This window comes from Gordionus sp. m RMFG-2023, chromosome 4 (genome assembly GCF_954871325.1).
Source record: "Gordionus sp. m RMFG-2023 chromosome 4, tfGorSpeb1-WG-v2, whole genome shotgun sequence".
NCBI lineage: Eukaryota > Metazoa > Nematomorpha > Gordioida > Chordodea > Parachordodidae > Gordionus > Gordionus sp. m RMFG-2023.
Genome location: NC_088778.1, coordinates 10,448,072 through 10,466,524, shown reverse-complemented (window position 1 = coordinate 10,466,524; position 18,453 = coordinate 10,448,072). Strand labels below are relative to the sequence as shown.

The 18,453-nt window shown below is 26.1% G+C and overlaps 1 protein-coding gene across 1 annotated transcript; it reads right to left on the bottom strand.

Annotated features, from left to right (window-relative positions):
- Positions 1 to 13,132: 13,132 nt before the first annotated feature.
- LOC135928032 (zinc finger MYM-type protein 1-like) lies at positions 13,133 to 16,131 on the bottom strand. The gene is made up of 7 exons (XM_065464354.1): positions 15,990 to 16,131; positions 15,379 to 15,465; positions 15,103 to 15,189; positions 14,614 to 14,703; positions 13,431 to 14,531; positions 13,265 to 13,384; positions 13,133 to 13,208 (listed from the first exon to the last, which is right to left on the bottom strand). The coding sequence occupies exons 1-7, from the start codon at positions 16,001 to 16,003 to the stop codon at positions 13,187 to 13,189; spliced, it is 1,521 nt and encodes a 506-aa protein (XP_065320426.1). The 5' UTR covers positions 16,004 to 16,131; the 3' UTR covers positions 13,133 to 13,186.
- Between the last annotated feature and the right edge of the window lie 2,322 nt (positions 16,132 to 18,453).

Sequence of the window (18,453 nt, the reverse complement as noted above, 5' to 3'; positions counted from 1 at the left end):
CCTTTTGTTAATGTTAGTTGCTTAGAATTATATTGCCTTATGGGGTTTTTAAAAACATTAACAATTGAGGCCTATGTATGAATTAATTAATCGGTTTTATCACTTGTAATTCTTTAGACGCGAAATTTTTTATATCAGCAATTTAAAATACTTTATACTGTAGTAAATCGATTTTGTATTGAAAAATTTGTAGAAATGTATTGTTTTAATTATTTATATTCTAGTTTTAATTATTTATATTCTAGTCTTAATTATTTATATTCTAGTCTTAATGATATTTATATTCTAGTCTTAATGATATTTATATTCTGAATGATATTTATATTCTAGTCTTAATGATCAATATTCTAGTCTTAATTATTTATATTCTAGTTTATTTTGTACGTATAATATAATAAAAAACAAAATATGAAAATAAGAATAATCCTTCAAGAGTTTAGTAATTTTTAAAAATATATTAATATATAACCCGGCCGAAGGCCGGCCAAAAGTGGGTTGAAGGCCCGCAAATTAGAGGGTATAAGGGGCGAAGCCCTCCATAAAATTTTTTTAGTTGAACCCCCTGAGATTGTATAGGCTAGCGACACCCCTGATTTCCATATCATGTTAAAAACTTTTTAATTGATTTACATTTCACAGTTTTATTTAATTTTTTATCAATTATACAAGTTTTTATTTCATTATTTTCTTTAATGATTATTTCCTTATTTTCTTTAAAGTTTATTTCCTTATTTTCTATAATCAAAAATGTTTCAAATTTTATTATATAATTTATTTCTTTTAGTTTATAAGAATCTCTTTCCTTTTAAATATTGGGTTTCAATTCAATATTTTTATTTATAAGATTTATGTCATTAATTTTATATATTCATTTGAGCCTTTTCAGCAAAGCATCTGGAGATTCAAACTCCTCATCTGTCGACATGGCTCTAATTAAGCTAAAGATATTATCTGGTAAATTAACAGTTAATAGCATACCCTCACAACTACTGTTGAGCTTACTATCTTTAAAAAAATTCTCAGCCTCAGCAATATAAGACTGCATGTTGCCGCTATACTCCGGAAAAGATAATATCATAATGTTTATTTTTATAATATGTTTATTTTATAAATATTTTAGAGATTTTATAATTAAAATTTTAATAAAAATTTTTTTACTTTTTCAAATTAATTATTTATTACATGTTTTTAGAATAAATATAACATTCCAGAATTTTTTATCTAGTTGACCATATTTCAGTAGCTAAAATCATGTTGTCTGTGGATTTAGAATATTTTGTAAGTCATCATAGCCCAATTTTAGTAATCATTTCCATTATCAATGATAGCTCCGTCTAGTTTGTTATCTAGTTTAACAATTCTCCTCATAGTTGATTGATCCATTTGACCTAAATTATATTTAGTAGAAAAAAATAAATTTAACAGATTTTAAAATTGTAAATTCCGCTGCCACCATGTTATAGTAAGCAGGGGTAAAGCAAGATATTACAAAATTTTTTTATTATATAAATATATTTTAAAATGTTTAATTACAATATGGCTAAACAACTATAATAAATTTATCCTTTATACATATATTAAGTAAAGTTAATATAAATGGTGTTAATTTAATGAATGTAAGATACAAAAATTTGCGCTAAATAATAACCATTATAATAAAATAATAATCCATGTTCAACAATATCAAATATATATTTATATAATATATAATAGAATTCTAAAAAAATTGTTTAGTGAACTATAGGAAGCCATTAAAAAATTATTTCAGGGCGCTATTCAATTTTTGAGGAGTCTCGAGCACTGCACATCCTAGTCACGTTACTGCATGAGATTGCCTAGGCTGATAAAGCCACTGATTAAAGATATACTGGAGGGCTGTAGTCGAGAGGGGAGTACATACCCTTGCCGACCCTCTTCAAATTTTTAAAAAGGGGATACGGTGTAACCCTTCCAAAAATATGACTATTTTATACATAAAAATTTTATAAACAAAATAAAAGTTTATTAATGAATTGTATGTTTTTAATTTCAAAATTAACCCGTTCCTATTATATTTGGTACTTAAAAAAATTATCCAAACTTATCTAACAATCATATCCTGGCATTTTTTAAATCACAATTAGAATTATTGATGTCTGCTGCAATAATAAATGTTACGGGTAATAAACTGTAAAGCTATTGAACAACATATAGTATAAAAAGCCAGTTTAACAAATAAAAAGGCGTTGGATCAAATAGCATCTGAATTGTGTATTCAACTTCTACTGATTAGAAGGGCCTTTAATATACGATGGGTGTTTAGCCGTCTTGTTACTGTTATGGCAATTTGGAATAACTATGAGACCCTGTATACGCATTTCAAAAATTCAAAAAATTCTAGCAACAGTGTAAATTTAAAGGGCCTTCCACCCAGAAAATGATGAATTTTATCAGATATCTCCTTCATGTACAGGGTTTCCAGATCTCCTCTCTTCAGTGGGAGGCACCCGCAATTTTTTAGTTTACATGCAGATATCTCACTCCCGTAAAACTATCGCAATATACTGCAAAAATCAACCACAATTTTTATATTTCTCCCGCACAATTTTAGCACTTAACGTTTTTAATATTGAGAAACAGTAATTGATGATTTTTATATTTTTAAAATAAATTTTAAATATTTATTTCAAAACTTGTCTAGTTTGTAAATTTCTTTTTATCCTTACCTTAATCATATGTTTTATTTTTATCCAAAAATAAATCAACATCATTCATTCATATTTTATCATTTTCATATGGGTATGTATATAACATTATAGGACTAAGCTCTCAATTATTACATACGTTTAAATACTTAATATTTTACTTATTTTAATGATAATTATTTTATTTTTTATAGTTAAATCACATTATTATTATAATAAGTGCAAGGGAGTGTATCTACATCTATTGCAATACAAAAATATGTTCCAAAAATATGAAATAATACAGCTAGAGCTACAGTTGCGTAAATCTTATATACTTATCATATAGTACATCATTCACAGAGCTACTTATCATCACCATGTGGGTCGAATCTTTTCCCCATAATATTTAACGATTCCAAGATAAGTGAAAACTTAACTTCTGGTGGAACAAAAATGAGCAGGGGTATAACCAATGTTTTAGGACCTAAATCCAGAAGGTCAATTCTTGACGATTTGAAAGATGGAAATCCATATTTACAACAGATGCATCTAATAAAGGAAATATTAATACACTTCCTTTGATCCTCCGCTATTTCAACAAAATAAGGTCGTTTCAATAAAAAAAAATTTTCTTCAGATAATGAAAAATTTAATGAAATAGCTAACTATATAATGGTAAATATAGCAGATTCGGGATTATTAACGAGTTGTATGTGACCTTTCTGAGCTGATAATGCCTCAGTATATTTTGGCAAAAACCAGAATGTATTTACAGAATTGAGGCAGTACAATGTTGACTTAATACCAATTGACTTGTATATGTCATATACTTCATAATTCTTGCAAGAATATTATGGATGTATTATCTGTGGATGTTGAAATATTTGTAATGAAATGTTTGAATGAATTTAGTTTATCAACTCAAAGAGTTAATGAATTAGAAGAGTTGGCGGAGTGGTTTGACTTAGAATGGTGTGAGTTGTTGCGACATGTTAATCATTAATACCCGCCAACGATAAAATTCTAAAATTTTATGAACCTTTAAAAAAATATTTTTTAAATAAAGATTATAAAAGCTATCCTGATATTTTGAAAATTTTTTAGAGAATGAAATGGCAGAGGCATATTTAGGAATGATTTCACATGTAGGAAATCTACTAAATGCTGTAATAAAGATTAACAAAATTATGCTGCAGCTACGTTCATCTTTACAGTTAAAAATTGACAATAAATTTTATGGCGCTATTGCTTAAAATATCATATTATGTGGTTCAAATATTACTCTAATTAATGTATTTTTAAATGAAGCAAATATTTTTATTAAGACAATTCTAGAATATTTGCAATCAAAATTTGATTTCAATAACTCGATTTACAAATGTATAGATACTATGACTTTGGAATAGATACCATCAATTGATGGTATTTTTAATTTAATAAATATATTTATAATACTGATAGACATTGTTGTCTTGTTTGAGGAGATTGTAATACTATCTATTTTTTATGATTCGCCAGAATACTCAAAGATAAATGGTTTAAAAGCAGAGGAGAAATGGGTGAAATTTTTTCGTAATAACGATAAATCCCCATGAAAAAATATGCGAGTATGTGTACTCCTTACCTCATTCCAATTCCTCATCGGAGCGCATTTTTAGCCTGATGAGGACTTCCTGGAGAAAGGAGAAAAATCAGATTACTCTAATAACAATAGAGACCGACCTAATGGTTAAACAAAATTATAATATGTCATGCCAGCAGTTTTATAAATATCTCAATAACGAGTTCAGTTCCATTATTTAAATCTCAAATAAAGTATAATTACAAACTATTTAATTTTCTATTTTTTTAAATATATTTTATAAAACCTTATATATATATATTGGCATAAAATAAATATATTTTTTAAATTGTAAGATTAAGATCGTTTTTTTTTTATAAAATTTTATATTTGAAAAAGATCGTTGGTTTTTTATAAAATTAATATATTTTAATAAATAAAGATGTTATTTTAATAATAAAGAATTTTAAAAAATTTGTCTCGTTTGATCAAATTATTTTCTTTTATATATATTATAAATAAAGTAACTCCATTACAAAGAATTTATTTTGAAAAATATTACCTATTTTGAAATTATAAAACGTTACCGATTTTGTTAATATTTAAATAAAGTAATTATAAAAATTATAGGGGGATAACTAAGCTAAATCTCCCGGACAAAGGCCCGCAAATTTTTTTTTAGCGATTTTTATATTTCTACCGCTTTTTCATATTTAACCTGGAAAAAAACAAAATTTCTCCAGCAATTTGGAAATTTTGATTTGGCAACCCTGTTCATGTATGATGTTCTATTTGAATTAGCTTATCTGACTTTTGTGGGTCGGTTTTTATTGTTTTTTTATATGATGATGGTTTATGTTTCGAGTTCACTTCCCTTTTATCTAATAACGTATTTATAACTTTAAATTTTCCCTCTGTTTTTCTTGACATATAATTTTTTATTTTTTTTATTTTTTTAATATTTTTCCTTTTGTTTTTTTTTTGATTGCACTTATTTAATTAATATCTTTCATTTTTTTTAACCTTTGAAGAAAGAAAAATAATTTTTTACTGAATGATAATAATCTTTATTTCGTTTTTTTTCTCTTTTTTATATATGCAAAATAAATATAAATTTATTACAAGTTATATCAGAGACCTGCAGGCCCGGCCCTCCCGGATACCAGGGCCTGGCCAGGCCAGACCTGAAAATTTTTTTTTTAAAAAAACCCGGGCCGCCGTATTTTTTAAAAAAATTATACAACATTAATTATTATATTCGTCAATTAGATATGGTTATAATGATTATATATAGTTATGATTAATATAATGTTTGGTGAAAGTTAACACTAGCTAACACTAGCTAACACTCATAGTATCTATTACATAATAAAATTATAGTTTTCCTGCCATGGAATAAATACGCAAAGGATTAAATACATTATTATATAACATATAATATATGTTATATTTTTTATTAAAAATATCATTTTTATTTTTTTTTATAAATACATAGTATATTCTCAAAATTTTATTTACACAAATTTTTTATAATATCAATTTGTAATATACTAAATATCTGTTTAGAATAAAAAAAATAAAATATAGTGTTGTTAAACGGCTCGTTTTGAACCGATTTTTAAAAACGGCTAACTCAGTGTTTTATCCAGAAAAATATTATGCAAGCCTGAAAATTTTGCTCATAGAAGGAGCAAAGGTCTAGACATATAGTATCGAAATTTCGAGGCCTAGTCAATATTTTTCTGGCAAAAATATTGAGTTAGCCGTTTTAAAAAATCGGCTCAAAACGACCCGTTTAATAACATTAGCTAATATATTTGCTTATTAAATGATAATACTCGCCGAAAAATATGATAAATTACGAAATAATGAATTTTTTGAATATACCAGGTCGAATATAATTTTTAAAAATTTCGACCCGGGTCTAAAAAATTTTTTTTTTTAATCTAGGTCGGGCCGGGCCCCAAAAATTTTTTTTTAAATATTCGGGCCGGGCCGTAAAAAAATTTTGGAAAAAAAATCCGGGCCGGACAGGGCCGAAAACTTTTTAATCTGGGCCAGGCCGCACAAATGGTACCTCTGCAGGTCTCTGAGTTATATAATAAAAACAATTTTATAATTACTACATTTTTATTTCTTTTACAAGCAAAAATAATATAATAAAAATATGATTATGCAATATAATCAAAAAATATTTATCACCAAAAATAAATGAATGAATTGACAAAATTACAATTAGTGTTAGTTTAGATTTGATATGACTGGACAAAAAAATATGTTGTTAAAAAATTGATTTAGAACAGAAACCCTTTCTCTGCCCTTCTTTTCTTTCGCTTTTTCTTTTCCTTGCCCCTTTTCTTTCCCTTCCCCTTTCCTATTTTTTCCCACTTCCTAATTTCTTTCCCTTACACCTTTTTTTCCCTTTCTATTTTTCCTTTCTTTTTCCCTTACCTTACCTTTCCTTTATCTTTTCCCTTTCCTCTACCTTTTATTTGTTTTTTCATTTCCCCCCTTTTTCCTTTCCTTTTACATTTTCTTTCCCTTCTCTTTTCCTGTTTCCTTCTTTTACCCTTTTTTTCCGTTCCCTTTTTATTTTCATTTGCCCTTCTTTCCCTATTTACATAGTACTTTATTTTTATTATTAAAATAAAATTTATATTTATTATTAAGTATTCTATTTTTTAAAAACTAGCTATTTACTCGCACCTACCATTATGCCCTTTTATTCCATCTGCTTATTTTATTATATTACTCAGTAAAAAAACGATACGTGGTTCGCTAATTTATATGACTATATATATGATATTTTAAAATAAATTTTATATCTATTTGCAAGTATCCTAGTTTTTTTTGAAATTTTCCAATTCGTCTTTCCTAACAATTTTCCTTTTTATCCATGCTGATTATTTTGTATAATTCACGAAAATAAATTATATTGTGATACGTTTTATAATCAGATCGAGATAACAATACATATAATATTTTTATAATTTAAATAAAATTCTATATATTCTAAATTCTAACTTTTTTAAACTGACCATTTTGTCGCTCCTAACATTATTCCCCTTCATTCCTGATCAGCCCCATACTTATATTATATTTTTATTTAAAATCTGATATCTCATGATTTGCGATCCATCACTTATCACTCACCACTATTTGTGAATCATGGGAATATCTGATTCCGCGCCATCTACACTTCCCTGGCCTAAGGCTGGGCTATGGCGTAACCCTAATCAAATACGAGAAGATGTTAGGGGTTTAAATCGAATATTATAAATAAATCTGAAAGCATTTTTATGCCTTGTGATTACCACAGCTTAAATCTGCTACTTGGTGACATGGCACCATCATCATTAGTCGCAAAAATCATTTTTTTTAGAATTATCCAGTAAATATATATTTTCTTTTTAGTTTCGACTCAGAGATGGCATATTTTGAAAGATCATTACCTGAAACACGATGCGAGGGTAAGATGGAGAGGTAAAGACCATTAAGGTTGATGATATTTACGATAATAGACGTTCCGAAAAAAAACATAATCTAACATTTGCTCAAAATTCAAAAATCTTCTAGTATCCTTGTTCACATAATTTTGATCTTCGAAGATTTTTTGCTCACGATTGGCGAAAAAATTTTTAAATGCTCATTTGAAGATTTTTATTAAACACTGGAAAAACCTAACCCAAAATGCTAGAGAAAGGCTATTTTATTTGCTGAAGAATTTAAAAAAAATCCATTTTTACTCTTGTTTTCTGGTTGAATATATTAACCCAGGTGAATTTAGTAATTAAGGTCATGTAAAGTGACACTTTTGAATTGAAGAGCCATTACACTTATAGAAAGTATGCAAGATATTTATGATATAACCCTTGATTCAGCGAAAAAGCTTGCACAGGAATCGAAAATGAGATTAGAAGAGCAGTTTTCTCCAATAGCATTTGTAGACAGAAAGTTCAAAAACAATTTTCTTACGAATGAGATGTCACTCCTAAGCCTATACATGATCCTCAAAAAGAATATGAAATTGAATAAATGCATCACAAGATCACGAGAAATTTGTTGGAGGAACGTTTCGAGCAGTTAAAGCTCTTTAAAGATATCATATTCGAATTGATAAATGCGCCTAAAGAAAGCTAAAGGAAATATGCTGTCAATTAAATATTTTTTTCATAGATTAAGATATGTTAAAAGAAATATTATTCCGCAAGATCTACTAATTGAATTAAAAATTTTAGTGCTTATATTAAGCAAACATCCCATAAAAAGTTTAGTCATCTAAAATTCATTAAATTGCTCGATGAGAAGTTTAGTCCTAAAATTATTATTCATTTGCTCTATGTCTAGTTAAGTAATTTTGATGCGCAATTTACTGACGTTGTCTAGTTTCCATCGATGCATAATCAGGTCCTTGTATATATCCCTTTGAGGCGCTTAATAATCTCCCTATAAAAGTATATAAAATTATAAGTGCCTATATCATTTCTTGCTATGTGTTATCACCTTGGCTTTAAGCTCTTATCCATTATTTTAATTGTTTTGGTTATTTTTTGAGCTTCTTAGAAGTTGGTTATTGAATATTAAAATTTTGCTTAACTTTGATCCCTAAGATTTGGGGCCAATTGACGTAGCCAGGATTTCTCCAAAGAGTGAGGAGTACAATTAGGTGAGGGCTTTACCAATAAATTTTAAAGGAGATCTTCAGGTCTATTTACTATAGGTCTTTGACTAAATTAGATTTTTATAGAAATAATTTTAGGTTTTCATTTTTTTTATAAAAATGCTTTTTCTTTAAAAATTTTAAATGATAGTCTTTATTTTTAAAAGTTATTATTAACTTTTACCAATTAAATTAATATGAATTTTTTGTTTAAGGAAGAGGGGCATGTTTTTTTATCCATTCCTTATTGATATTTTCTGTCCTAATTGATTAAAGAATTTTAATTGTGGAGTGGGATTTTACAAAACATTAAAAGTTAGAGGAATAAAAATAAAAGAAATCAAAATGTATAATTAAAAGTTAGAGGAATAAAAATAAAAGAATTTAAAATGGACCTATATTTATTATACATTTTGATTTCTTTGAGTTCTAAAGAGTCAGAATCCCTATTAGAAGGTGATAAAGTGATGGAATGACACATCCCAGACAAGTCTTTTGCCACCGAGCCAATATCAAAGACATGTCACCGAGACGCTTGGCATCCTCATTTAAAGTTAAATGGTTCTATTGGGGAAACCGGCAGAAATCAAAGATTTACCGATAAATCTATTAAAGTTTTCATGTGGCCAAAAGCAACCATTGACTTTATAACAAAAGAAACAATGCAATATTCATATAAAATCATGAATATTTACAAAATGAAAATAATCAAAGGACGTCAAAATATAATTTGTACATATAAAAAAATATATATATGGAAATTGAAAAATTAAAAAAAGTTACATAAAAAAAATATATGTTTATAAAAATAAAAAAGCTTATTAAAAAAAAATAAAAAATGTTACACAAAATTGTTGGTTGATTTGACATTTATGGACGCTTTCAATTGATTTCGAATAAGAGATATATAACATTTTTTTTATCTTTGTTATTTTTATAAGTGTATCATGTGACATTATTATTATAGTGATATATTTATGAAATAAAAGAAATCTGGAATTATCGTTATAGAATCATTTTATTTAGAAAATAAATATTATTAATTTTGAAAATAATATCGGTATCTAGCATAATTTTTTGCCAAGTATTCAATATTTATACATTTTTACAAAATGGCCCCCATAAATTTTTCCAAATTTTAACGCTTCAAAAATAAATGCAATTTATTGAAAAATAGATTTATTCGAAATGCATTTCTTAAAATGAACCTTTTTAGAATGAGTGCGATTCCAAAAATAGATTCATTTTGGATTATACACCTATTCTAAACTGTGACTTAGTCCACATTATATTTGCAGTTTAATGATGTCATATCGTGTTTTCCCCAAAATAAATAAATTTATTTTTTTAACATGATCTAAAACTTTTATGTATTTGTTTTAAAAAAGAATAAGATATTTATTTTTTAAGATTTCTCATTAAAATAATAAAGTATTATTTAATATATATCTTAACTAATATCTCTCTCTTTTAACCAGATGCGTCACTAGGTTTACTTTTAAGCTAACATTTTTAAAATGACCTTTTTTTATATAGCTAACATTTTCATAATAACCTTTATTTAAAGCCAACATTTTCAATTTTTTTTAATAATCTTCAGAAGGCTCTTCAAATATTTCAGAGAGCTCGAGCTCCTGCCTCTCCCCCTAAAAACGCTGATTTCCCTATCTAAAAACGGCCTGATTTTGGTTTTAGGTCCGATTAAGATTTTAGCCAACTGAAGATTTTTCTCATAGATGGCAGAAAGTTTGGACCATAATTTGTCAAATCCCGATGCTTATATAATATTATTTTGGTTAAAATCTTAATCGAGCCGTTATTAAAAATCGACCCAAATCGGGTCGTTTAACAAACTATAACCCTACCCTAACCTCTTTTCTATCCAAGTGGTTAGTTTCAGAAAATATCTCAGATGCAGAATTACCAAATTGGTTTATTATTTTCTTCAACGGGAATATTGAAAATAATAATAAATTCATGTCTAACATTTTTTTCTTATTTAAAATAATAGAAGAATAACATTGATTTAGTGTCTAACATTTTTACTTACAACTGCCCTACCTTAATTGTAATTTTTTTTACTGATAAAGTTTTTATAAAAATAGCTAAGAATTGTTTTTTTTAAAATAATCATTATTCTAGTTGGTCAACAATGATAAATTTTGACACTCTAATATAAATGCATTTGAAATAGTTGATAATGAAAAATAAGAAAATATTGTATCCTATATGTTAAAATAAATTTAAAAAATATTGGACTCATTTGTAATGGGAGAGAAATGACTGTTGTTCACACCACATCGGTTTAAAAAAAACTATTTATTTATATTGTAACGAAGGAGAAAATGTAAATGTAGTTATTTGGTGGTAAATGAAAATGATCAAGATGCCATGATTCAGAATAAGGAAATAAACATGGGCTTACAATTACATATAGGTTAGGTTTACATTATTTTTTATGGCAAATATTTTACACTTGATTTAAATCAGGTATCACTAAATAGACCAACATCCAGTGTTGTTAAAAAAAACCCTATTCAGATATTTAAAAAAACGAAAAGGCCTTATCAAAATTATAACCAAAACAATATTAGTAGGTCTAAAGATTTTGTTCATAAGGCAGGCTTTACATTTGCCAAATGACAAGGCTAGTGTCTACATGCATTTCAGGATATTTACTGGATGTAAACCCCCCCCCCCAAACCTATACCCAGCGTCTACATGGCAGAAAATTTGATGGAGGCAAACCCCTCCAAAATCTACCCATACCCACCTAAAAAAATCCTGCGGCCTTCGGCCGCGAAATTTACAGACCTACGATGGTATAGTGATTTTATTTAAAAAATCTTATCTGCCACCATTTATAACCTTACAACATAATTCTATTTACAATCTTTCAAGCCTATTTAGGGAAAAAAAAATTTAAAAATTTGTAAGTGATAATGAACTTTTATTTAAATAATGCAATCTTTTCATAATTTGGTATTCACTTTATTTTCATAAAATATATATAAGTGAATTAAATGAGATAACATATTAATATTTCTAGATCTAAAATATTGTAAAAAATATAAGACGAATAAATTTAAAGAGGTATATTTAGCTTGATTCCACATAATTAAAAACATGTATTGTAAATAGAGCTATTATATAAAATATTAGAATAAAATGAATTATAGTATATTTTGCATTGAAATTATAAAATGTTAAATTAAATATACATTATTTAAAAGCCTATATATTCGCTGTGAAAAATACATTAATTATTTTATTAATAATTTGGATAACCTTATTGATGTTAAAGCAAATTGTGTTATAATATCATCAATTGTAAATTTTTCAAAAACATCAATTTCGCTGGATATTAACAGTAAATTTTCCAAAAATGGGTCCGAAATTTTATTCCGCATTCGAGTTTTGTTAATTTTTACTTTACTCATGGCTCTTTCGGCTGAACAGGAAGTTGTAGGAAGGGTTAATAAATATTTATATAATAAATTTAAATTTGAATAAGAATTTAATTGATTTAAAAGTCGGTATGGTAATATAAAAGAAAATTTTATCCATTTTTTTATTTTGGTCATGATTTCGCTGTTGATATTTTCTTTGGTAATTTGATCGTTTGCAATACCTTTAATTATATACAATTACAAATAAAATATCAATAAATTACTTTCATCAATATATAACGCGTCATTCTTTTTAACTTTTAAAAGATCTTCGCAAAAAATGATTGATTGAGACTCCAAATATAAAGAGCGAAAATCATTATATTCATCAACAATGTTTTGGACATCCAATTGATAAGTATTACAAATTTCGGATATTTGCCATCCTTCTATTTTTTCATTATCCATAATTCCAGCGGGAGTAAAAATGGATATCTGTGATAAAAAATTTAAACAATCATAATTAAATCGATCATTTAGGTGATTAATTATTGCATTTAGAACAGGGAAAAATATTTCCGTTCTATATCTATAATAATAAATAATAATTTAAATTTTTTTAATTTATTCAACTTGTTTTTTTTTGTTCAACATAATTATTGAATTCTGTTTGATCCAATTTAAATATTGATTTCATATTATACAAATCAGTTATTACATTATTCTTTTTCAAAAAACTAAGGAATGTAATTTTAAAAATATATTGTCTCCATTAGCTATATTTTAAAATTATTTATAGAAATAGTAACTAATATTAACCTTTTAGTTTTTGTAATTTATTTTTTGTATGTTGTATAATTTGGTTACCAAAGCCAAATCATTACCAACTGCCTGCATTTCAATACAAGCCTCATGTGTACATTTCAATATTTCTTTCAAAATAAAAAGACTTAATATAAAATTTTCATCTTTAATTCTTGATAATAACCCATCGGCAATGGAAGAGGTGCTTGGGTCATTAGAATCTTTTAATTCAACTAATGATGCTAAAATATGTTCATAAACATCTAAAAAGATTTCTACAGATTTGTAGGATGATGACCAATTTCTGAAAATATATAAGTTTCAAGTTTCATTAAAAATATTTTATTTACCTTGTTGTGTTTTTAATTCTTTTAAGAGATTTCTTGGACTTTCTCATTTGATATTTAACAAACACACCTTGACGTCTAACTCCATTCATAAAATTATATAACTCATCTAATATTCCCATTGCCTTTTTCATTTCAATTTTGCATCCACAAACATGAGCAACTACTAAATTTAGCCGATGTGCATGGCACCAAATATAGATGGCTTTTGGAGCCTCTTTCAATATTAAAGCCTGCATTCCTTTGTATACTCCTCTCATATTCCCTGCACCATCCATACTTTGTCCAACCAAATAATCAAGAGGAAGACCAAGATCATTAAACTTAGAAAAAACATGTTTCTTTATATTTTCCCCAGTGGTTTCTGATGTTGTAAAAACATGTATGATCCTTTCTACAGGATGTGGATGCAGATCATCTTCTATATACCGTACAAGCAAAGCTATGCATTCTTTTTTAGACACATCATATGTTCCATCTAATATGATGCTATAGGCACGATTCTCTTTAATTGTTTGAATAATGCTTTTTGTTATTTTTATCTTAATAATTTCAGTTATTTTTTTCACGTGGCCATATGACAGTAAATTTATATAAGGTCTCGAAATTTTATCTGATTTTTTTCTCCGCAATTTTTCGTTGTTATCCATGTATGCACGTAAAGTTGGAACCGTTTTTGCCATTAATTTTATGAGACACATAAAATTACCTTCATTCGAATTAGAACCCCAAAAGGCTATATTACATTTTATAAGGTACATAATGGCATTGATAATATTATGAACTATATTACGATTTTCCATGATTATATCAAGCTTATTTGATAGCAAATGATCTTGAATGCGTTTATTTGCAAGCCAAGTCATGTTTGCATATTCACAATCTTTATGAAGAGAAGATGCTTCGTGTCTCTCTAAGTCACGCTTTATGTTTTTCCAATTATTTACCCCATGTTTAGTCCAAAAAGTATTGGACTTAGGGCCACCAAACATAATACAATATAGACAAAAGACTTTGTCTAAAGTAGTGCTATAAGATAGCCAATTTCTGGGGTTGAGGGAACCATCTATATTAACCTTTCTATAATAGGTTATATTCATGCTCCTGTTTAAAAAGTAAAAAAAAATATATTGGTATAGAAATAATGGATGGGTAAAAATTAATGAAAATTAATATTATTTAAAACCTCTTGTTAGTAACAGGATATTGAAATTTATTTGTACATGGCTGACAAGGGCCTACAGCAATTATGAAATTTATCAAAATATTTGTCATCCTAAATAATATAAAGTGAAAAGGGTCATTTGGTTCCTTTTTTTTGTATAGCTGAATAAGACTTGGACTTTGAATATCCTCATAATTTATTCCCTTCAAAAGTCATTATATAAATTTTATTTAAATATAATGCCTCATGCAAAGTAAGTGCCTCACTAGAACCGGGGATTGGATGAGGAGAAAATACAATTTTTGAATCTTCAATATTGGAGATTTGCTATAAATAAAGAGTATAATTTGTTTACTTATGAAAATCTATTTTTAATATAATTTCAGCCAAATGGTCATTTTATTCTTAGCTACATTATAATTAAGTTAATCAATAATTGTTGGAAATATTTAAATGTCCTAATTTATTTTCTTCAAAAGTTATCATATAATTCGTATTTAAATTAAATACCTCATCATGCAAAGTAAGCGCCTCACTGGAACTGGGGATTGGATGAGAAGATAATACAATTTGTGAATCTTCAATATTGGAGATTTGCTATAAAGAGTATAATTTGTTTACTTATGAAAAACTATATTTTTAATAAAATTTTAGTCAAATGGTCATTTTATTCTTAACTACATTATAATTAAGTTTTTAATAAAGGTTGGAAATATTTAATTAACCTCATAATCATAATTTATTTCTTTCAAAAGTTATCATATAATTCGTATTTAAATTAAATACCTCATCATACAAAGTAAACACCTCACTGGAACTGGGGATTGGATGAGGAGATAATACAATTTGTGAATCTTCAATAACTGAGATTTTCTATAAATAAAGAGGAGTTTAATTTCTTTCCTTATGATAACTATATTTTTAATAAATTTTTAGGCAAATGATAATTTTTTTTAACTACATTATAATTAAGTTTTTAATAAATGTTTTAATTCTACATGAATACATGATTGAGAAAACAGGTATTAAAAATATTATGAAGTCCAACATAAAGTTATCAGGTTACAATGGAAAGATGATACAAGTAATAGGTAAAGCACAAGTGAATGTAGAATACAAAGGGAATTCACATATTTTGAACGCAATAATCATAAACATCAATATGACTTTGTTAGATCATGTAAAAACATTTTTAAAATATACTTGAAAGATTCATAGGCATGATAGATGCAGATTAATATAAAACTGCGATCACATGAAGAAATCATAAAACAATATTATAATGACTATAAAAATAAAAACAATATTAAGTATAAATAAAATTGTGAAATTCATGATGAAAGTATATTATCTAAAGAAATTCTAATAGCTAAATAAAACAATGATAATAAACATACCTAATATAACACATAATGTAAATAAAGGGGATGAAACTCACACAGATAACATTTTGAAAATAGTTGATTCCAAATCATATTTTATAAGATTTATATTTAAAAAAAGTAAAAGAATTTGAAGTCTTAATTCAATTAAAGATGAAAAGATTTAAATTTAAAAATTCCTAGAAATTAACATTACCTTATTTTACTACATTATATTAACTTAATAAGTTTTTTTAATACTTTGGTTTTAAATTATTATTATTAACTTATTAAACATATTGTTAAATTGAACTTTATAAAGTATATATAGATATAAAAATAGTGTGATAAACAGTTAAAAAACATTAAATAATAATATATATAATTTATTTTCTCTATACCCTGACTACTTTAATATTAATATTATTCTGGTAAAATTTTAAATCAGTTTCTATTAATTCACAAATTTATAGTTACAATAATAAATAAAAATATTACTTTTTGGAAGTAAGATGTTATTGTCTTTTTTTGCAACTGGGTTTCAACTCCATTTGTGATATTATATGGAATATCACAATTTAAAGATACCCAATTATTATTATCTCTTTTGATGGCTACCTTTGTAAATTTCATATCTTGACATGAGGATGTTTATGTTTATAATGTTCATGTATCTTGTCACTTCTTATTTTAGAAGTTTTGCAATTTTTAATATTGCACTTAACTTTAAATATGGTTTTGTTACTTGGCATCTAGAAAGAAATAATTATTATAATATAATTTTTTACATATTATGTTTTTTATTATTCTTTGCTTGCTGATATATGTTTTTATGCATGACTCAAAAAATTACCTAAAATTTATCCTGCTAAAATCTATAAATTTATTAAAAAACATAATATAAATATATTAACCTCTAAGAAAAGTACCAAATAGGAAATGTGTAAATATTAACTTGATAAAATGCTAAATGAAAATCGTTGACAAAGAAAATTTATATTATTTATTAATTGACAAATATCTTTACTTTAATTGACATTTTTCAGAAAATCAAACGATAACCATCATAATCGTATCAATTAATGGATTAAAAAAAGATTATAATTCAAATCAAAAATTACCCACCAAAAATCAATACCTACCCCCAAAAAAATAATGCCTACCCCCAAAAAATTAATATCAACCCCTTAAAATCGATACCTACCCCCAAAAATGCTAATATATTTTGGAGGCATTTGTCTCCTACCCTCCCCCTTCCCGGCCATGTAGACGCTGCCTATACCTACCCCTCCCCCCACCCCTAAATAATTTCCACCTTCCTACATTAATAAATGCACGTTTTTAATTATAATGGTACTCCCTTTATATATTTAATAATTTAAATTATCAATACTCTATAATTAACTATCAAAAAATTCTGAATGTAAAAGAGTTATTACTTAGAACATGAAATAAATTAAAAATCCCCTTCATTTACAATTAATCGAATAATATAGCATTGTTTTGGAATGAATATGTGTTAAAAATGTCTAACCTTCTTAAATTATTAAAAAGATAGCAGGAAATTATTCAGAATAAGTATTATTTATATAATATTGGGCGATATTTAGCAATCTATTAAGATTGTTAAAAAATTATTTGTTAAAAGTTTAGAAAATTATAAAAATGGTTACATCAGATTTTGTTAAATTTCTATACCCATACAAAAATGCATTTCCAAATGTTTTTCAAATATTCCGTATCATTTTGGATCATCCACATCGAGTTGTGAGTCAACTTTAAACCATTAAAGAGAGTTGTTGCGTTATTCTAATTTCTTAATCTTATTATATATTTTTGTAATCTAATTTTTATTATTTGATTTTTATTATGTGTTATAATCTAATTTTATTTTATAAACGGCGTAACCTTACTTTTTTTATATTCTTTTACTTTTTTGTATTTCGTTTTATATTCTAATTTATATTTTAGAAAATGTATATATACCTTAAGAAAAGAAAAAGAAGTTAGTTAATAAAATATATTTTTTATTTAATAAAGTTAATAAAACATATTTATTATTCACCGGCACATAATTCATGTTATTCTAAATGGTGCCTCCAGTTTTGGCAAAAGAAACTCGCCTTATGGAAATTTTTTTTAAAAATAAAATTTTTTTCCCTTTGTAAATATGGTTAATAAAAAAAATTATAAAATGGTACAAACAATTCTATATAAGATGGATAAAAAAAGGGTAAGTCATTTCAAAATTATTTTCATCAATTATGTTCGCCTTCAAACTACTAAATGTACCCCATCAAATTTCCATCTACGATATTTTATTTGAGTTAACTTATAATTCCGATGTCAACTTTTATAGGATAAACGGTACGGAGGATGTACTGTTTGAATTTATGAATTTAAGAGACATGATAAATTGTTTTGAATTATTAAACGGGAAACACTATATTTACGGCGATAGTGATTTCATTGAATTAATTTGTATATTCGTTAAATCATA